General features: G+C 34.8%; 1 protein-coding gene and 1 non-coding gene across 2 annotated transcripts; both read left to right on the top strand.

The window, feature by feature from the left end:
- The first annotated feature begins 1,655 nt into the window (after nucleotides 1–1,655).
- On the top strand, nucleotides 1,656–17,805 carry TMEM167A (transmembrane protein 167A). The gene is made up of 4 exons (XM_049766495.1): nucleotides 1,656–1,727; nucleotides 11,538–11,647; nucleotides 14,933–14,967; nucleotides 17,403–17,805. The coding sequence occupies exons 1-4, from the start codon at nucleotides 1,725–1,727 to the stop codon at nucleotides 17,471–17,473; spliced, it is 219 nt and encodes a 72-aa protein (XP_049622452.1). The 5' UTR covers nucleotides 1,656–1,724; the 3' UTR covers nucleotides 17,474–17,805.
- LOC126002799 (small nucleolar RNA U109) lies at nucleotides 13,656–13,795 on the top strand. The gene has a single exon (XR_007493432.1). It is a non-coding gene; the product is annotated as a small nucleolar RNA U109 (small nucleolar RNA).
- Nucleotides 17,806–21,920: the final 4,115 nt, after the last annotated feature.

Raw genomic sequence — 21,920 nt, 5'->3', positions numbered from 1 at the left:
AATGTCCAGACAAATGAAACCATGTAAAGCGATTATAACAGAGGGAGCATTTTAAAGTTTTGGCTAAGATGAGGATGGAAATCATCAAAGCACTTGCAATACATACAGCTGATCAGGTCCAATACCCCAGTACCCCAAATGGTCCACTGAACCAACCAGTGATCCCTGAGCTGGGAGCCAGGAGTAGGCCCTAACCAACATCAAGATGTGGCCCCAAAACAACCAATAGGCGGGGATACGCTATACAATGTTTCTTATCCCTGCAAACATCTGACCATGTCTTGAAAGGGCAAAATCAAAAGCTTAGTTACAATATTAAAAAAAAAAAAAACAATAAAGTTGCAGAGCATATTTGAAATTCAAATGTCCCTTGAATTGTGTTGCTGTAAAGATCCCATTTTGCAATCTATGAAGGCACATAAACCAACACCTCTTGAATTTCCTTCGTCTTTTAATCTAAGAACCCTCGATCACTGTCAAGAGGGAAAAAAAAAGACGACACTAAGTATAACACCTCCAAAGTGATTCCAGATACTGTGCAAACTGAGTATGTTCAAGTACCTGTTTCCACATCTAGAAATGGGAAGTCACAAATTATTGAAACCCACATCTATGAAGAGATTAGTAAAATTGAAGGAACCTAAATAATCAAACTAGTTAAAGATCAGGAGGTGAATATGGAGCACATTCTTAGCATGGGGGAGGAGGATGTCCTGAATGTAATTCTGCATCTCAGAAGCATGGCAGGGGGACCAACTGCTGCACTTACTACTGCCAAGGATCACAGCTGTGCCCTGGGTCCCTTGAGCACTGTTTGGGTCAGGAGAAATTAATTCAATGTGTAAAAAACACCTACTTAAAATGATGCTAAGTGGTCTGGCCTAGGGAATGACTTCTATGCAATTTGGTCTATCAATGCACTTGGAAAAGGACTATTTGATAATATCAATCATCCCCCCCAAACACAAACTTGGTTTCTAACACACGAGTCTACATTTCAGCTCACCTGGAACTTCATTAAAGGCTTACAAAATGAGTGGGAAATGAAGGCCGGTTTTAAAACAGATCTAAGAGCCTACTCAGTCAAGTTTACCAAAACCAAAATGCATCTAATTCCACAACCATTAGGGAATTTTCAAAGAAGCCTGGAAATCCAAAGAATCTCTCGGGCACCAAGAATGAACCCATTTTATGAAGAGCACCAGACAACCAACCTGTCTACTGAAGAAAGGCCCAGCAGCTTAGAAAATAAGGCTGGGAAAGAGGGGTCAAATAACGTCCCAGGCAAAAATCCACTAGCTGGGAAATTCTAGCAGAAAATAAAAGGGGGCACTTTAAAAAAAAAAAAAAGGAGAGAGACAAAAGAGAAAAAGAAAAAGACAACTGATGATTATTATTTAAAGAGCAAAAGCCCCACTTCCGGGCCCTACCTCTCCAGGCCTCCACTTCCGTTCTCCTCCAAAAGGCCCGCTCCCAGGGACAGCGACCCTCGGCCAATAAGAACCTGATCTACTTCCGCAGGTCGCGTGGCGTCACCTGAGTCCCGCCTCTTCCGGTGGCGAGGAGCCTATACGAGCGTCTGAATAGCAGCAGATCTCAGCGAGATGCCTAGGCCGGCCCAACCGGAAGGCGGAAAGGAGCAAAGGAGGGTGGGCGGGGCATGAGCGCCTTGTTCCGCCCTGGGCCCGGAAGGGTGATGTGGCTGAGGCTTCGCCGGCCTCACTATGGTAAGAAAGGGCTTGTAGGGGGGTCGCGGCTGCTATTTGGGGGAAGGGCTGGGCACCCAAGCTAAGGCTGGAGGGCTTGAGACTGTGACATTACCTTGAGCGTTCCAGGGAAGCCCCGTCTCCTGTAGGCTTTACCTGGAGCCCAGATCTGAGGCCTGGCTGGGATCATTGGGTCCCTCTTACTTACAACCTGAGGACCTGAACCATCCACCCAGAGACCCCGGGATCTCGAACCCGGGCCTTCCCCCCTTTCCTGACTATTGCAAAGAAATGATCTGATTGGACTTAACCCTGTTCTATAGATTAGATAGACTCTCTTCCTGGCTCTTGTCCCTTTGGGTAGGTAGAGCTTGTTGCATTTCAGCTTTGTTTGGTTTTTGCAGCATGTCTTCCGCCCCCCCCCCCCATTTGTATTCTCCGATATTTTCACTTGTGTTTCACGGTTTCATTTTTCACCTATTTAATCATCTGCTTTGGAGGCCCGTTAATAACTCTATTCTCTCAACCTGAAAGGTGTCTCTTTGCAGAGCGCTGGTAAAAATATCTATTATTTTAAAGAGCAGCCTTACTTGACAGAGAAAACTGCCGATTTAACAACCCCTGGAATTATCTTCCAGAGGTGGTTTATATCTTCATCTTTTAGAAATGTTTTGGACTGGTGCCTGGGCCCTCTTCTAAACCCTATTAAAGTTGTCTGCGTGTGAATTGCAGATTCCTTCATAGTTTTTGGCCTTCTTTTTAAAAGCTTTACAGAAAGAACTGCTTTCCTTCTCCCAGGTGAGAAAAGTGATGTAGTCAGAGTAACCAGAAGGCATGTGAATATAATAATAATAGGATTTATAGTGATAGAAAATACCTTTAAAGATATGTCTTTAAGCCATTTTATCCTTATGATAAATTTCGAAAAAAAAAAAAACTTTATACCAGGCCACAGAGAATTTACAAAGTGTGTTTGCCATACATTATCATTCTAAGCTTATTTCAGGGTTAGCTGATAAGATCTGCACAACTCTGGTTCTAAAATCTTCTTTTCTCCTGGAAATTTACTGAAGTTGCTGAAAAATCTCAGCAAGCAAAGAAATTTTTGGTATTTAGGCTATAATTCATTCGTCGCTTCTTGCTTTATGACTACTATTTTGATTGGCTGGGCATAGCTCAAAAGTTTCTTCCCAGAGAATTTTATCATCTGTAGTAAATGGCAGGGTATTTCTTCCTTGGTCATGGAGATTTTCCAAAAATTTCTAGACTGTAGGATAGGAAGAATACACTTATTCTTAGTGAATGACTGCGCTGTAATTTAGACATCTATTTTCGCATTTTAAAGAGTATAAAAATAGTTTCATGTCTTCCTCGAAGTTGACTATTTCATTTAAGATACAAAATAAATCCCTATTTACTATGCTATTATTTTAATGTTTTGTTTTGGGGGGTTGGTTGGTTTGTGGCTTGAGGGTCATATGAGCAAAGTCTGGACTTATTCCCAGCTGTACCCTCAGGGATCACTTCTGGGGTGCTGGGTGTTGAACCTGAGTTGATTACTTGCAAGGAATGTCATATCTGTTCTATAATCTCCTCAGCCCTTTAATGTACTATTTTAATGCCTGGAGGCCAGAAGTCTTTGTGCTATTAATCAAAAATAGTGTAAGTGAAGATAAAATTTGGTAGTGATATTTTTGCTCTTGGTTTTAATGTGCAAGTCAACCATGCTGAGTAATAAAAACAACTGCTAGGCAATTAATATTTTATTCCTGCTCTGTTCCTGTCACCTTTTTTCCCTCAACATTTTGAAGGAACTAAATGGCATTTGGAACAGTTACATAGTGAGTTTTCTTGATTTTTTTGAGCACCTAAATTTTAATATGTAAGGTAATACAATGAAAATGACTTAATCTGATTTACTATATATGTCAATAAATTTTCTTAGAAAAATTTTTCAAAGCCATAAAATGTAATCAGCAGGAACTGAAGAGATATTATGTGAGATCGCCATCCCCCATCCCTTTAAAAAAAATAAAAGGTAACAGGGGTTGGCCTTGCACGCGCTCAAACGCGCTCAACCTGAGTTAGGTCACAGGCATCCCATATGGCCCCCTGAGCATGCCAGGAAAGCTTCCTGAGCAAAGCTAGGAGTAGCCCCTGAGCATCGCCAGGTGTGGTTAAAAAAGAGACAAAATTAAAAAGCTAACAGTAGTTTGTTATCTTGTTTTTGTTTCTTTTTTTTTTTTTTGCTTACCTGCAAAAATATAATCATCTGAAAATATGCCTTATGAGTGGATACTTTATTTGTTTTGGGGGGCCACACCCATTGGCACTCAGAGATTAATCCTGGCTCTGTGCTCAAAAATCGCATCTGGCAGCTCTGGGGTCCATATGGGATGCTAGGGATCGAACCCAGGTCCATCCCAGATCGGCTGCATGCAAGGCAAATGCCCTACCGCTGTGCTTTGGCCCCATGAGTATATACTTTTAGAAAAACTTCAGAATACCTTGATGTCCTCTAACTTTTGAGGCTTTCCAAATTCATCTTAGCTCGGCTCTTTCCAATAAGACCTTTCTTTTAATTTCTTCTACTTCTTTACAGCTTATAAAAGCACTCTTGAGTCCTTGTGTGTACTTGCTCCAGTATCCTGCTAGCACAGAATTTCTCTCTCTTTCTCTTTCTCTCTCCTATCTCTTCTCTCTCTCCTCCCTCTTTCTCTCTCTCTTGCTCTCTCTTTCTCTCTCTCAAAACCAATTAGTGTTTTCCTTTCTGTAGACAGACATCTTACTGTAGAGAATCTGGATCATTTAGCTTCAGTGCCATTAGAGTTAGAATGAAAAAAGTCTGGTGATAGAATGTCAAATAAACACCAGTGTCTTAAAATACTTCATTATTTCACATGTGAAATATTAAGTGATTTTATATGTTAATCTGCTGTGATATAGATGGATGTGTAAAGTGGAAGGAGAGTAATGTAAGAATGCCAAATGAAGTCTGAAAAATAACCAACTCATATCCATTACTTTGAATTGTCTTCATTTCTTCCCCTGTTGGTGTTTAATGGTTTACAAATATTCCAAAATAATATTCACAAATCTTGGTAACTATTGGTTTCTAAGTATCTAGAAAGAGATACAAAATTATTTTATCTTTTTTGTGGTAGAAATGCTTAGAAAATATTAGGGGCTGGAGAGATAGCACAGTGGTAGGGCATTTGCCCTGCATGCAGTTGATCCTGGACCGAAGGGATGGTGGTACAAATCCTGGCATACCATATGGTCTCTGAGCCTGCCAGGGGCCAATGTCTGAGTGCTGAGCCATGAGTAACCCCTGAGCATCACTGCTGGGTGTGACCCAAAAGCAAAAAGAAAAAAAGAAAAAAAAATATTAGAAGCACAGGAATTAGTTCTTCCTGATATTCTGACATGTTTCTTAGGTTTTAAATTTGTTTTTGTGGCCTATGCTCATGAGCTCCTGGCTCTATGCTCAAAGATCAGTTCTGAAGAGCTCAAGATTACATGTAGTGCCAGGTAACAATTTCAGGTCAGTCATGCAAGTCTTACACTTTGTAATGATAATTTTTTTCTTTTTTTTCATTTGAGGCATATGATTAACAAATTGATAGGTGCCCCACATATATCTTTATAATACCAAAACCAAAGTGTCTGCTTTCTTCTACCCTTATCCCAAGGACCTCCCTCATCTACTCCCCTCAGTTCTCTTGGCCTACTGAGTTTACCCCTGACTTGTTTCTTAAAGATAAGCAGAGATTTGGGCAATAATCATTAGCTAGTTGAATTAGTTTTTATATTCTTTAGATGTAAGAAACAGCAATTAGGAAGACAAAAGACATGAATTCGAATAGATGTTTGGAAACTGGCATGAATAGAAATTGAGTGGAAAAGTAATAAAAGAGGCTAGAAAAACTGGAACCAGATCTTGATGGATTTATACCAGGCCAAGGATTTTGTATTTTGATGATATTTAATTGCTTACAGGTAAAGAATTTGTTTTTTGTTTGTTTGTTTGTTTGTTTGTTTCTTCCTCTCTGATTTTGGTTTGGGGAACAGACACACCAAGCAGTACTAAAGAGCTATTCTTGCCTCTGCTCAGGAGTCACTCCTAACAAAGCTTGGAGAACCATATTTAGTACATGGGATTGAACCAGAGTTGGTTGTATATAGAGCAAGCAACTGAATGCCCTATTGTATCTCTTGGGTACCAAAAATGTTTTGAACTGTCAATTTTAGATAATTGCTAATAAGAAATATATTTAAATAAAAGATTATATCCAGAGACCAGTTAAAGAAACAAGTGTAGAATTCTAGATAGAAGATTGAATTCCTTACATTTTGAAAATAATTAATAGGTTGAAAGAAAAGGATAAAAATTAAAATTATCTTGAAAATCACTACTGAGGATTGATTAACTTGAAAAGAAATAAGTCAAGTATCAGGAACTTTACATGATCTTGGATTAAATACATTATTGGCCACATTGTATATGTATATGTATAGAATTTAATTATGTTGCCCAAGGTCACATTAATAGTAAAGCTAAGATTAAAATTGACATTTGTTACCAAAGTTTGCATCGTTTTTCTAGTACAATGATGCCATTAAGTCCATAGAAATTTTAGGTTTTTTTCACTGGGGATTGGGGAAATTTATTAATATAATTTACTCCTATTATTAGTTGTTATTATTTGTATTATCATGAATACAAATATGATCACAGAGAGGACAAATAGCTCACAGTGTTATAAAAGTAGTTTTGGCTTCATAAACATTTGAAAGAACTCCATAAACTATACTTTAAAAGCTATTGTAATGGACTTATAATCATTTGATATGGATACTGACCCTCTGAAATAAGGCCTTATGATGTTGAACTCAATTCATGAATAACTTTGTAAATCACAGTGCTTTAAATTTAAAAATTCTTTATTTAGACAGATATATAAGGTCCAGAGATCTAGTTCAGGGGATCCTAGTTCTATCTCCAGCACTGCAAATGGTACCCTGAGCACTGCTGGGTGTGGTCCACCACCATAAACTTAATAGTGAAGTCAAAAGTCTTGTTGTTTTTGAAACTAAACCAGTAAGATCAAGCAGTTACTACAGCCTCATCACACACTGCTTGTCTTTTTGATAAAATAATATTAGAATGTTGGAATCAAAGAACAAGTGCATAAATTTAGTTAATTTCCTTAAGTAATCCAAATGTTTAGTGACCACTGGTGCTTAGAAGATACACAGGATGAGTTTATAGTAATCTTCTTTGTTTCTTTCAGATTAAATCAAGTTAACTGTGTCTATTTGGTCCTTATCACTGAGACCTTAAAACAAAGAGTGCAGGTTGATCTTATTTTCTAATAATGACCTAAGAAAATGCTAATTTTTTGTGCTAGTGGAAATCTTCCCTTAACTCTTATATAAGGATAATGAGTTTTAATATGAATACAAGTATGTTTGTGCATTTTGTACATTTACTAACAGGCATGCCTACATTTCTATGTTTTTCTTATTTTAAAAGACAATAATGATATATATGAATTTGCAGATATAGAAGCTAGTTGGAAAATTCTGACCTGACCTAGCTTTGTAAATGATAAATGCTGACCCACTTTTCCAGTGCTTTTTAGTTTTTATCGAATTTAGGTCAGGAATATCACTCCTGACTTCTCTTCCACCTCCACATAAAGATAAGCCACTTTTCTGTAGAAGGAATAAGTATTAAGTTAAATTGTTACTATTTGGACTTCATAAGGTACTAAATGATCTGGGATTAAAATCTACTGGAAATTTAAAGGTTTTTCTGCAGATTAATTAACAACCAATCGGTCAGTGAGAACTTATCATCTAAACAGTGGTCCTCAAATTACAGCCCACGGCCACATATTGTATTTGTTCCCGTTTTGTTTCTTCACTTCAATATAAGATATATGCAGAGTGCTTAGGAATTTGTTCATAGCTTTTGTTTTTACTATAGTACAGCCCTCCAATGGTCTGAGGGACAGTGAACTGACAGAACTGACCCCCTGTTTAAAAAGTTTGAGGACCACTGAATTGAGTATGTTCTCTCTTGTTAATGTCTTTCTTTGATTTTAATACAACTTTGATGGTTTTCCTATTGCCACTCTATTTCTAATATTAAAGGTGATTTATTTTACTTAGTATTTTTATATTTACATATGAAAGCATGTATCATTACATGTTAATTATTACTCTTATAATCTAACTTAAGGAATGTAGTTTTATCCTTCAGTAGTGACTTAAAACAAGAAGTTATGTCTTTTAAGTTAAAGAATTCCTGATATTTAGGATAATTTCATGTTTGAACTTTAAGCTTTCATTAAACAATCTCTAGTCATTGGTAAATCATTTTATAGTGTGGTATTTCAAACATCTGAATTGTTTCCATAATTTTGAAAGTCATAATACTGTAATTTATTTCAGAATGATTGCACACAGTAACTGATTGAGTTTATTTCCTTCTAGTTTGAATATATTGAACAGTAAATCTAATTATTTCAAGCATATCAGTAGCTTTGTTTTTGGGGATCACACCCTTAGCAGACTTCAGGCTTCTGGCTCTGGCTTCAGGGATCACTCCTGGGTGAAACTGTGAAGACCATATTGGTGTAGAGAGGATTGAGTCTGGTGGGCAATGTGAAAACAAGCACCCTGTGCCCTTCTCCCTGCAAGATTGTACTGTCTTTGGCCACATGACCTGCTTTCTTAAACATAAGAATGTTGTTTCTTCCTTCTGGATTTTTCAAATATTATTACCAAGTAAATAGAAGTCTAAAACAGCGCATGGAATTTTTTTTCCTGAATGGTTAACATAATATTTTATTGAATATTCTCTACATTTTTATAACGTTTTTTGTTAATTTGGAGTTAAATATGTTCTTGCCCTTGTGCATTATTGGCAGTTGTTTTTTTTTTTAAATTCATTTCATTTTTCAGTGTCTGTTATTTATTCTTTGCTTATGGAGCCCACAAATTTGATAAAATCTTAATAATATAGATTACAGTACAGTGTTACAGATAGGGGCTGTCTGAAACACACTCACAAACATTCTGACTTACAATGGAGAATGAGAAAAGGGAAGACTTCATAGAGAGCTACCTTTTGAGAGAAAAGTTGTGTCATATCACCAAGCATGAAAAAATAGATGGCATTTGCAAAAACACAGCATTCCCTTAAAAATGACTTCTTATATAAGGAATCTAAAAGTAACTGAAAGCAGTATGTGAGTTTTACTTAGCATTATAAATTATTTTCTTCCTATTCTGTTTTTCAGTATCCTTAAGTAATACAGACTTACAAAAAAGATAATTTTCTACTAAGGAATAACATCTGTTTTCTCTAACTCTAATACTAAAATTCTCTTAACAACAGCCAACAGATGCTACATATTAAGAGGAATGCTTAGGTAGGCTAAGCAGTGATAGACTAATGTCTGTAAGTTTAGAAAACTTTTAACCAGAAGTACATCTAAAAGACTTTACCACCTAAAATTGTTTGTTAATATTTAAAGTCTATAAAATGTAGGAACAAAGTTACTTGTATTATATATTGCATACTTGTGGTAGGTTTTCATTTATAACTGGCTCACACACAAACACATACTCACATATATATACACATGCCATTTCGTTGAAAGTAGGCATGTTTTTAAGTGCATCTTTAAAATCTTATAAAAAAAAGGTCAAACTTAAAAGGTATAGAAGTATATAATGTGCCTTTATGTGCTCAGCATTTTATCATTTACCCTATACTTCCCCCTACATAAACAAACACATTTTGGATTATTTAGAAACAAACCCCAGACATTATTTAAGCATGTTCTTTAATTAAAATATTCAGGAAGGGGCCGGAGAGATAGCACAGTGGTAAGGCGTTTGCCTTAAACACAGAAAGACGGTTGTTCGAATCCCGGCATCCCATATGGTCACCCGAGCCTGCCAGGAGCGATTTCTGAGCATAGAGCCAGGAGTAACCCCTGAGCACTGCTGGGTGTGACCCAAAAATCACCAAAAAAAAAATCAGGAAAGGAAATATAAAACATGGCAAAATTGTGAATTTAGTTTCATTGGGAAAATGACAAACATATTTCGAAATACTTCTTTTCAGCCACTTTATTGCAGTAAATCTGGTCGTCCCTAGTATATTTCATGAAGTTATCAATTACTGTTAATATTTTCATATATGTGTTTAAAATTGGATCTTTGAGATGTAACAATGAAGTGCTTTTTCTACCTAGAATTGTCATCACTTTATCACTTCAGGTATAGGTATTGAGTCACAGGTTAAAAAATTAAAATGCTAGGGGTCGGAGTGATAGTACAGCAGATAAGGCATTTGCCTTTTGTGCAGTCAGTCTGGTTTCAATCCTTGTATCTCATATGGTCTCCTGAGCACTATCAAAAATCCCCATCTCTTTTTTTAATATAAAATCTTTATTTAAGCACCATGATTAAAAGCATGATTGTGTTGGGTTTTAGTCATAAACAGAACACCCCTCTTCACCAGTCAACATTCCCACCACCAGTGTCCTCCCTCCCTCCTTCCCCACCTCTCCTGTATTCGAGACAGGCATTCTACTTCTCTCATTAAGATTGTCATGATGTTAGTGTAGTTATTTCCCTAACTGCACGTCCTGCTTTTTGTGGTGAGTTTCATATTGTGAGCTGGTCCTTCCAGCCTCATCACTATTGTCTCTGGGCATTATTACAATAATGTCTTTAATTTTTCTTAAAACCTGTAGATGAGTGAGACTCATCTTCCTCATCATCACCCTTCCCAACTCACTAATTTTGTGGATCAGTTTCCCCTTATGTTGTCTTTGTCTCTTTGTTGCTGCCTCCTTAAGATCTTTATAACTGTGTATATAGAGATCATTCTGTATCTGCCTCTTTTGTTCCAGCTGACTTCAGTCAGCACGATATCCTCTAGTTCCATCCATGTTGTTGCAAATTGCATGATTTTGTTCTTTCTTAGAGCTGTATGATACTGTGTTTTGTGCATATACCATAGCTTCTTGATCCATTCATCTATCATTGGGCATTTGGGTTGTTTCCATATCTTGGCTATTGTAATAAGTGCAACAGTGAACAGGGTATATCCTGTGAATCCTCTTGAATTAATGTTTTTCTGCATGGGTTAGATTCCAAGTATTTGGGGTTGTATGGCAGTTTTATTCCTATTTTTTGGAGCACTCCATTTTACTTTCCATAGAGGTTGGACCAGACAACATTCCCACCAGCAGTGGATGAGAATTCCTTCCTCGCCACAATCCTGCCAACGCTAGCTATTTTCAGATTGTTTTTTGATTGAGATTATACCTTACTGTTTTGATTTGCATTTCTCAAATTATGAGTGAAAAGCACTTTTGGGGAAGGGGGTTCGATTTTGGCTTTGGTTTTTTGGTCCACATCCATCTGCACTCCAGTAGCTCCTAGTAGGCTCAGGGAACCATATGAGATGCATGATACTGAACCCTAGTAGGTCACAATCAAGGCAAACACACTAACTACCCTTTGTGCTATCAATCCAGCCCCTGAAAAGCACTTTTTATATTCTTATTGGGCATTCGTTTGTCTTTGAGGAAGTGTTTTTGTGTGAGGTATTGAATTGAATTATTTATTATTAAGTCTAGTGAGTGCTTTATAGATCCTTGATATTAACCTTTTATCAAAAGTTCTGTTTTGTTAGCCTTTTTTTAGAGGGAATATAAGTGTGATGTTTAATATGTACTTATTTGGCTTATTTTACTTTTGTAATTTTTATTATGGTACTAATTTTTCTTTTTCTCTTTTTAGTCTGCTATTTTCAATTTTCAGAGCCTGTTGACAGTAATCTTGCTGTTAATATGTACCTGTGCTTATATCCGATCCTTAACACCCAGCCTCCTGGACAGAAATAAAACTGGGTATGTTTCTAATGATCACCTAAATTTTCTTACAGAAAAGGGTATAAATTTTTATAAAGGCAATTAAATTTCTTACATGGAACTTTTTACGTTTATCTGTAATAACTTTATACATTATTTTCTCCCCTTATATTTAAAAAATACTGCGCTCACAGTATCTTAGTAAAGTACAGATTAGAAGTTATCTGGAATTTATTAAACAAACAAAAATCAGTATAAAATGTGACTTTATTTTCCCTCTTTTTTAGTTTTGGGTCACACCCATCCCCAATCAAGGGTTATTCCTGGCTCTGTGCTCAGAAACCACTCCTGACACTACCCAGGGACCACATGGGATGCCAGGGTTTGAACCTGGGTCAGTCAGCCACATGAAAGGCGAACACCCTACCTGTTGTGCTATCACTTCAGCCCTTGTGACTTTTTTTAATAGGGAAGTAAAGATAAAATTCAGGCAATGTATTTCTTCATTTGTATTAAGTAATTGGGAAATTTGGTTATTTGTTGAAAAAAATAATTGTCATGCCAGTACATAACTGCTATAATCATATATGCTTCCTGTTTTTATCTCTTGAGGGTTGGGGTAAACTGCAGGAGAAGCATAGGGGACTTATCCTGTAGATGTTCCAAAGACCATCTGGTTCCAGTATGGAATGGGACCCTACCCTTTGCCAAGTTTCTAATCCCACCAATTGAGCTTTTCCCCCAGTACTTTCTGTGTGTTAAAACAGCTATCTTAGGGGTTTATTTAACTTAAAGAGTATAAAAATTAACATTTGAGCTTGTCAGTACCTACAATTATACATTCAAACATTTCATCCTTCCCTCTGAATTTTAGCTTAGCATGACAACCATACAAAACTAAAGGTTTTTAAGTGTACTGTTTTTAGGAACTGGAGAGAGTACCAGGGTTTAAGGCACTTGTTTGCATGTGGTCTATCCTAGTTCAATTCCTGGTACCACATATGGTCTCCTGAGCACAGAGCCAGGAGTGATCCATGAATAGAGCATGGAGTCATACCTGAGCACTGTCAGGTGTAACCCAAAACATAAAAGATAATAATAAAACCCCATATTTATAATGTGGGAATAAGTTATTCAATCAAATGAAGAGACTAGGGTTCAGAGAGATCGTACAACAGGTAGGGTACTTCCTTCATGTGGCCTACCCAGGTTTGATTTCCCCAGCATCTATATGGTCTCCTTAGTCTATGAGGAGTGATTGCTGAGCACAGAGCCAAGACTAAGCCCTGAGCTCAACTAGGTGTGGCTGGGGAAAAATAAAGAACAGGATATTTTAAAATAAAAAATACCTTGCCCTCTTGCATAATTGTAAATTTCTTTATGTCATGATTCTTGCCCTCTTGCATAATTGTAAATTTCTTTATGTCATGATTCTATCTTGATTATCAGTCTATACCTTATTTTATTATTTTACGTAATAAAATGAACTAATAAAGTACTTCAAATAATACAGAAATACATGTTATTTAGTCAGAAGGGTGAAGATATCTAAAAGATAATGATAAATATTAAACTTTCATTGCCTTAATACATAACTATAAATTTCTTTAGTCATAGTTGTACCTTGATACTAGCCTGTATCTTATTTTATTCTTTTAAGTAATAAAAGGATTAGTAATAACACATAAATGTTAATTTTAAGTCTCTTTAATATTTTACTCTGAATTCTAATAGGCACTAAAATAAAGATTCTTAAAAATAGCCATTTTTTGTTTGTACACTTTACTGGCTATGCTTAAGGTTTCTGGATATGTTTTCAGGAATCATTCCTGATGAGCTCAGAATTTTTAAAGGGAGATGGAGGCAACATGTGTCATAGTATATAAACCAGACAGCATTAAATTAAAGCCGAGTTCAAGTCAACTAGGATTGTTTTCTTATTAAGGTTATGATAAATGACTTTATGATGAAATTACCTTAACCATTGTTTCTAATATAATGTTATAAGATGTTTATACTTTTTTGCTAATGTTAAAAAGAAAATATATTGCATGTGGAAATGCCTGCATCTCATTCCTTTGGGGGCAGGAATACATCCATAACATGCTATATTAAAAGAAAAAAGGAGTTTTCAGGGCTACCAACCTTACAGTAGAGGTTGAGTAGTAGTATATTTCTCCTACACAAAGGACCAATTATATAGTATCTCTATGTTTTAAAATGTATCCACTATTGTCAGCTGAAAGCATTTTTTAAATCTGTTCATATTTAGTTAAATGTTGAGGCCATTTTATATTGAACATTAACAAATATTTTGTATAAGAAATTTTATAGACCATTATTTTATGTAGTAAATATTTTTATGAAACTCAAACTTTTTTTATTATAGTGAGATTCTATAGTTAAACTAGAGATGTTTAGATAGACTGAACAAAATATGTTCTTGATGACTTTTTAAAATAGCTTAAATTTTTGTTGCTTTAAGTAATAAAGAACTTTAAAATAACAGAAAATATACATTACTATTTCATCTTATTTTCAACTTCCACAGAAGCTGCACTAGTCTATGATCATGATTTTAAACTGTTTTGTGGATTTCAAAATGCCCTAAGAGGAGCTCTCATCTATTCCTTCAACCAGAGTAAATTTCAGTGAAGATTTTAGAGACACAGAGCCATAGCTTTGCAGATCACTAATGAGTTATCTTCCATTTTTTATAAAATATAAGCTAATTTAATTATATCTGGAGTTAGATCCGTCAACGGACATAATACTTGTTAGCTATTTTTACATACTGGAATTCTATTCAAAAATTTTGAATAGAATTTAATCTATTTAACAACTGAATGAGTGCTATTAAAGGAAAAGATACGTTGTATTGAACTTAGGCAATCAAACTCTTATATTAGTCAATGATATTTTTATGGATTATATATGATTATTATTTTTTGGCTTTTATGCCATAATAAAATTACTCTACCTCTCAGACTATTCCTCAAAATATATATTTTTCTACATTTTATTTACTTTGGACTAAGAATCTTTTTGCATTAAGGTCAGAAGTTATGTTTCCAAGGATAATCTATATAAAACAAATTGTTTTGATTATGATGACTCATTAGCTTACCCTCTGATACCACATGTAGTCAAATTTTTAAGAACTGATTGATGATAGATAAACTGTTGTGTTCTGTGTTCACATATATGTGGTAGTTCAGTATCAAACAGAAAGTTAGTTTTGATACAAAGCATAAGAAGTTAAAATGCTAGTATATGAAATGAATTCTCTTTCCCTATATTGAGTTTTTTTTTCATTCTGTACAGATTGTTGGGCATATTTTGGAAGTGTGCTCGAATTGGTAAGTGTCTATAAAGTGCTATAAAGCTATTAGCCAGTTAAAGTACAGTCAAAGAAACAAATGTTAGCTTTGAAATTGTAGCTTCCCTCGTTTTGTATATTTTTGCTAAGCTTAGTGAATTGCACCAAGTTGTCATAATGCTTCCTTAGCAATGAGATCAAACATACAGAGTCTTTATAATGTTATTATACATTCCACATTTTAAGTCCATTATAGAACAATCTGTGTTATGCATACATGCATGTTTGTAAAGCGTGTGAATTTTGAGTGTTTAGTATGTACTCTTCTGATAATAGGATAAATTTCCCATCTAATAAAAGGTTTGATGCACAAACTTGTAAATATAATTATCTTGAGCTCTATACTGTCATTGAATATTATTTCTTGCTTTTATTAGCTGTTTTGAGGCCAGGATGGTTTCTGAATCTTCCAGTTTTCTTGCTCTATAATTAGAAGTCTGAAGTGCTTCACAATAAAGTACTTCTTTCGGGGCTTACATTAGTAATATATTGACTATTGGAACAAATATTTTTCAGGTAATTTAATGCGTTTTTAACATGTAATATTATTGCCCCATCGTTTTTTCTGTCTTTATTATCCTTTGACATTAGAATTTTAATCTATTGGGAGAATCATTAATTTTTGATTAGCTAAGCATAGATATATAGCCTATGTAATTGTCAGAATATTTGGCAATGACTTCAGATATTTTTAGTTGTCTTAGAGTGGCATGGTTCTGTGTGTTATTATACAAGGACAGCCCCATAGTCAGATTAGCCCAATATGTTAGTAGTTCCTAAATTCAAAAGGCCCAGTGTGGTTTAGAAATCAAAAGTATGAAGTGACTGAAATTCAGTTATACTTACTATCTTCAAACTCTGAAATAACAGAAGAAATCTTAATAACTTCAAAATAAACTGAAAATGATAAAAAGACAAAGTAGCACATAATGTAAGTATATGTACCTCTGAATCAAGTCACTCAGAAAAAGAAAGTATATTGTCAAGGGTAATGTATTTATATTGGAAAATATCTCAAACTGCAAAGAAAAAACAATGCTACAGCAAAAGCAAAGATAATTTGTTTGAATTAAAAAATGTCATTGTGTTAAATTAATACTATTGAATACTAAAATTTATTTTAAAATATAAAGTCTGGATTGAGCTTTCATCCCAGAATTATCAAGTTACTATCTCATGAAATACTTGTAATTTTTTAGTCTTATTTACATGATAAATTGGAGGTGTGTAAACAGCATCATTCTCTAGTCATTCAAAGTAGCATTTTGTTCACAGGTGTTACTTAAGGAATCTAGTTTGTAAAGAATAAAGGAGGGAGAAAGGTAAATAAAACCAGAAATTTTAAAAGCATCAACTTTGTGGTTTTCTTAATTTTATGTGATATGAATCACTTTTTTTCTAGATTGGTCATTTCTCTGAACTCTGAATGCCACAGTTCCATTAAAGTATTCATTCTGCCGATTATGTAGAAGCATTAAATTTTTATTTTGGCAAAATGGCTTAGAAAACACTGATGCTGATTGTGTGCCTTCTTAACCACATGTCCTTCTCTTACCTTCACAAAGAATATATCCACAAAGGATGCAATTTTAATAGGAAAGGGGACAGCCAAATGATCTTATCATATTATAGCAACTGTTTCACATTCACTTATACAGACCTAAGTCCAGACAAGAAGTAACATTCTTAAACAAGTTCTCAGCCAAATATGTTTAACTCTACCACATGGAAATCTCTTTTAAGAAAATTAAGAACAGGAAAATGAAATCCATGTGTAAATTACACTCTCAGTTAAAGAATGAAAAAAGAGAAGAACTTCCTCAAAAAAAAAATTTGTTACAGTTTGATAATATGTTCTCTTTAGGTTTTCTTTAATTAGAATAATTGCCCATAAATAGAAAATTATCAAGTATTTATTTGTGTATACTAAACTTTATGAATATTTTCATTGAGGAAATAATAAATTGACTCTTAACAGTTTTACTATATAGCATTTGTCATGCTTGCATGTGCCTGACCCTGAACATACATGGGTTCAATCCCTGGCATTCTATATGGTCCCACAAGCCTGCCATGAGAAATTTCTGAGCACAGAGCCAGGAGTAACGCATCACCGGGTGTGGCCCAAAAAATTCAACAACAAAAAAAGAATGTTGGTTGTTAAAGATTACTGAAAAAAAAATCTCATGTTAAATACCATAGCATAATTAAAGAAGAGCCCATTTTACAAGAGGAACTCATATGGAATTAGTACATCGATAAAGCATAAAATACCCTTATCATCTGTGGAGCCTTTCAATTACTCTTAGGCATGAGCTTTATCTTGATTCTTAATGTTTCTCTCTCAGATAGTAATAGCCTTGTCATATCCATGTTAGCCAGTCACTTAATAGTATCTTCCTTTCTTTTGAACAGGTGAACGAAAGAGTCCTTATGTAGCAGTGTGCTGTATAGTGATGGCCTTCAGCATCCTTTTCATCCAGTAACTTGACAAAATGCCAGAACTTAATTGTCATCATATTTCAATATGAACAAAAGGACTTTGTCTACAGATAAAATGGAATGGATGGTTTACCCTTTTATCTCTGAACATTGAATGAGATAAATTTCCAGCTGCTGTTCTCTATATTTTTACATTATTGGACCAATGTTCTATATTAATTAGGATGTAAACATTACTACTTAAAGAGTTTGACGTGTTTATAATTGTACAGTCACCAGAATATTAGATTCTACAAGTATCTTTCTGTTGTGTCAGATACCAGTTTTTAGTAAGGTATCTCTAGGGCACAGAATAAAAAACAGAAGTGGAAATTTTCTTTCATTGTGATTTGTCAATGGTAAATCTTTGAGACATTTTTAGAAGACCAGCATTTTAATTGGAGGAAAAGTTCAAATTGTATTGGTAAGAATTGCATTATTTAATGTAATGCTTGCATTACAAACCATTTTGAGCATTAAATAATACCTCTACTAGCAAATTCTATAGATAATGACAATTGTTTATTTAAGCCTGTAAATTTCTTAAAGGAGAACCATATAAGATGTAACAGTAGTATTGGGAAAATGTTCATATGTAACAGAAAAGAGTTTAAATCTTTCTGTTAGAAGAGATCACTAGTGTGGTCATTTCTTAAGCCTCTCTGGTCAAATGTAGATAAATGTCTTAAGCAGAAATTTGACTAGCTAACTCTTATTCTCTGAAAAATGCTGTACTGGGAGTGAAAGAGCAAAATAGAGAAATTGCAGTATAATAATCCTAGATGGGTTCGTCATTCTTAATGTCAGGTCTTCAAAGATGAGACACTATTTTAATTGTCCCTAAAATACAAACTGTATTTTTGAGGTGTGTGTGTGTGTGTGTGTTTTAAATACAGCACTTTATATCTGGTCTATGTTTTGTCTTTCAGCTGGAATATTGTATAATTTAGTCAGTGAAAATGAAATTTTTAAATCTATATATTTTCCCCTGGCTTGTTTTTTTTTATACATACTAATAAAGGCAGACCTTTACTGATGTTCAGTGGAGGCAAGAGGAACATTGGGATGCTGACTTAAAATCTTTGTGAAATTTGATTAAAATTTAAGATTATATGAGCTTAAATATCTTGGCTGAAAAAGGTATATAGTTTTAAGTAGATAGCATTGTCTGCTATACCATTTTAAAAGTCGTAAGAAACTTTTCTTAAATGAAAAGTATTTTACAACATTTTAAAGTAAGTCTTCAAGTAGCTCCTTCTGCAAAAACAAAGTTTTGAAAGCTAGTGTTTTTAAAGACCACTCTGTTTATTTGGGTAGCATTCTAGGAAATTCCTAAGAAAAACTTATTTGCTAATAAGTTATTACAAACTGGGAATGTTTGCTTGCTTTACATTTTTTGGCATACGTATAACTAGTTGAAAGAAGTATATTTTGCTTTAAGCAGAATCAGATTGTGATAATTGTTCCCATTCTGAACTGTCTCTTGGGCTTATCATTTTAAGGACTTTCAGAGTATCTACTCAAAAGGAACTCTACTTTTCTTGTACAAGGGGCAAGTCACCTTTTGGGGTCTGTTTTCTTTTTAATGTATCATTATTTAGGAGTGGAGGTCCAGGGGTGCCACGCCTGAAGTTCTTTTTGTTTTGCTTTGTTTTGTTTTTTATGTGGTGCCAGGAATTAAACCCAGCTCTGCTGTGTACAAGGCAACAACTTTACCCACTATCCTCTCTGTCCCTAGGGTCTCTTTTGTGCATTTTTTTGTTTGTTTTGGTTTTTGGGTCACACCCAGCAGTGGAGGGATTTGAACCACTGACCTTCTGCATGAAAATGCAAATGCCTTACCTCCATGCTATATCTCTGGCCCCAGGGTCTCTTTTCTGAGTGGTAGTTTATTATCCAAATTTTCCAGAGAATATGTTGAATATTTTTTTATGAAAAATGAAAGGATATTCTAGATCATCAGTTCTAAGACAATTCAAAAGAGATAGGAGAAAAATAGTTTCTTTGGAAATTGTGTGATAATATAAACATTTTCAGTGTTGGAAGTAACTTATTTCTGACCTCTTCCATTCTGACATTTTGAAACTAGCTCTTTGGGAGTTAGGAAGAAACTGTTTATGAATAATTGCATTTAAACATTTGTATTTTATCAAAGACTTAACACACAAGTCTTTTTCTGCCAAGAGGGCAGCTTAGATAGTCTTAAAACAACAGCATTTTCAGATATCCTTCTTTGATTTTGGCATGGAGGTGGGATGCTGAAGAAAGTGATGAGCAGTCTAGATATCAAACAATGTTTCATAATCTCTCACAGAACTGGACAGGATGACAAAGGCAACTCCACAGGTGCTCCCATTAACCTTTCCAACATGTTTTGAGTCCATCTCTCCTGTAATTTGTTTTGTACTGATATTTATTTGGCTTCAGTTACACTGTTCGTATTTTCCAATCAAGATGGTCAATTAAAGGGCTCTGTTGAATTTTCTCTGTGGCTTAAAGTCCAGTCCAGTGTGTTGTTAATTCCTATGTTTCTGTGCCAGTCAGTATCCTGAATGTTTTTATATGCTTAAATTCAGAATAGTTCTTCCGGATAGGGCTATTATCATGTTATTAATGTTATTATTATTGATACTATTAATTTATATTAGATACTTTTATCTTAGTAATAGGATCAGTCTAGTTTTTTTATAGGGCAAAATAGAAGAGACTTGAATGAAAAAATTCAGTTTACAAAATCAAAAATAAATCTTTACCTAATTTTGTGAAAAAGACCTGGTGTTTGTAAATAGGGTATATTTCACCATTGTTTCAAGAAGCATTTTTAGAGTATATACAATTTGTTACCAAATTATGTAGATATTTTAAGTGTATCTTTGCTTCCCTGTAGTAGTTCATAATGTAGAGGGCGAGATATGAAGTTATTTAAAGACATGCAATGTGGAAGCATTTATTACTGAGATGATAGTATACTACAATAAAATATGTTTGGTAAGAATATGAATGAACTTCCAGAAAAGCAACAGGTAAGGTGAGCTTAAGAGCAATATGTAGAAGCTCCAGTGATATATATGAGTATCTAGCACTTGGGAATTTTTAAGACATAAGCTTAGGTAGGTGGGCAAAAGTTTGATACTACTTGTATTTTTCTCATTTCAATCATCTACCTCAAATGTAGTTGACTATATAGTCCATCTAGTGTAACAAAAAATTAAATACTTTCTTGATATGTAAACAAGCTTAGATAGATTTCATGCCAACTGTAGTGTGGGCCTCACTACCATGATGCACGCCACAAGATGGGTAACCAGTCAAGTATTTTTAGAAGTTATTTTGATGTTTGTGGAGACCACACAGGTAGTGCCCCAAGATCAAACTCAGGAATTTGAACATGCTAAGCATGTCTTTTTCCCCTTAGCCACACCCTTTCCCCTTAAGAATTCTATAATAAATCATCATGCTAAATACAGGTATTTAAATAAAATATAGCTGCTATGAAGTAATTGCACTGCCTACGTTTTCTTAGCGTCTCACAGAGAATGATTTTCACTAATTTAAGTGCTTGCACATTTTAAAAATTTTGAAACATTGTAGGAAAGTGCAAACAAAAGTAAAATTATTAGAGATCATTCTTGGATATCCAGTAGGGTAAATGTTCAAAACCACATATCTCAATTATGAACATTGTGAATGCTGAACAACCTCAATGCCTTCTATCTGTAAGTTGTTATTAGTTTTCAAAAGTAGCTTCATGATTGTCATTTGCACATTGCTTTCTGTGATTTTTTTGATTTGCCCCCAATGTAATCTGAAATGTTCCACCAATATAAGGAAAATGAGAGAGGGAGAAATACATTTATTGTGACTTTAAGAACACATTCTGCTTAAAACTAGAAGAAGGTAGTCCTACTCTGGATGGTTAGTTCAAATGACTTGTGAAATAAAATCAAAGTGAACTTGAGTCTCCTAGTTTTATTGTTAGATGAGTGAAAGAGGTTAGAAAACTCATTTTTTACTATGATGGCAACAAAAACTCCTGCTTATGAATTTTATTTCATGACTTATTTATTGGGAATTCTTAATGAATCTTAAAACTTTTCAGACTATAGGGGTCAGAGCGGTGACGCTAGAGGCAGTGCGTCTGCCTTGTAAGTACTAGCCTAGGATGGACCATAGTTCGATCCCCCTGCGTCCCATATATGCCAGGAGCGATTTCTGAGTGCATAGCCAGGAGTAACCCCAGAGCGTCAAGGAGTGTAGCCCAAAAAACAAACAAAACTTTTCAGACTTTTTTTCTCGCTCATGGGATTTAAAAAAAATAAAAGATAGTATTATAATAATACCCAGAGACAATAGAGATGAGGGCCTGCCCACGATATAAAGCTTACCACAAAGAGTGGTGAGTTCAGTTAGAGAAATACCTACACAACTATCGTGAGATGGAGGGCATTTGTG

The sequence above is a fragment of the Suncus etruscus genome, chromosome 2 (assembly GCF_024139225.1).
Source record: "Suncus etruscus isolate mSunEtr1 chromosome 2, mSunEtr1.pri.cur, whole genome shotgun sequence".
Classification (NCBI taxonomy): domain Eukaryota; kingdom Metazoa; phylum Chordata; class Mammalia; order Eulipotyphla; family Soricidae; genus Suncus; species Suncus etruscus.
The sequence above is the reverse complement of the archived record's forward strand: the minus strand, read 5'-3'. Positions and strand labels throughout refer to the sequence as shown.

Coding starts and splice junctions, on each gene's coding strand:
- TMEM167A (XM_049766495.1), top strand. Junction 11,648..14,932: donor CTGGACAGAAATAAAACTGG/GTATGTTTCTAA, acceptor CATTCTGTACAG/ATTGTTGGGCATATTTTGGA. Junction 14,968..17,402: donor TTGGAAGTGTGCTCGAATTG/GTAAGTGTCTAT, acceptor TCTTTTGAACAG/GTGAACGAAAGAGTCCTTAT.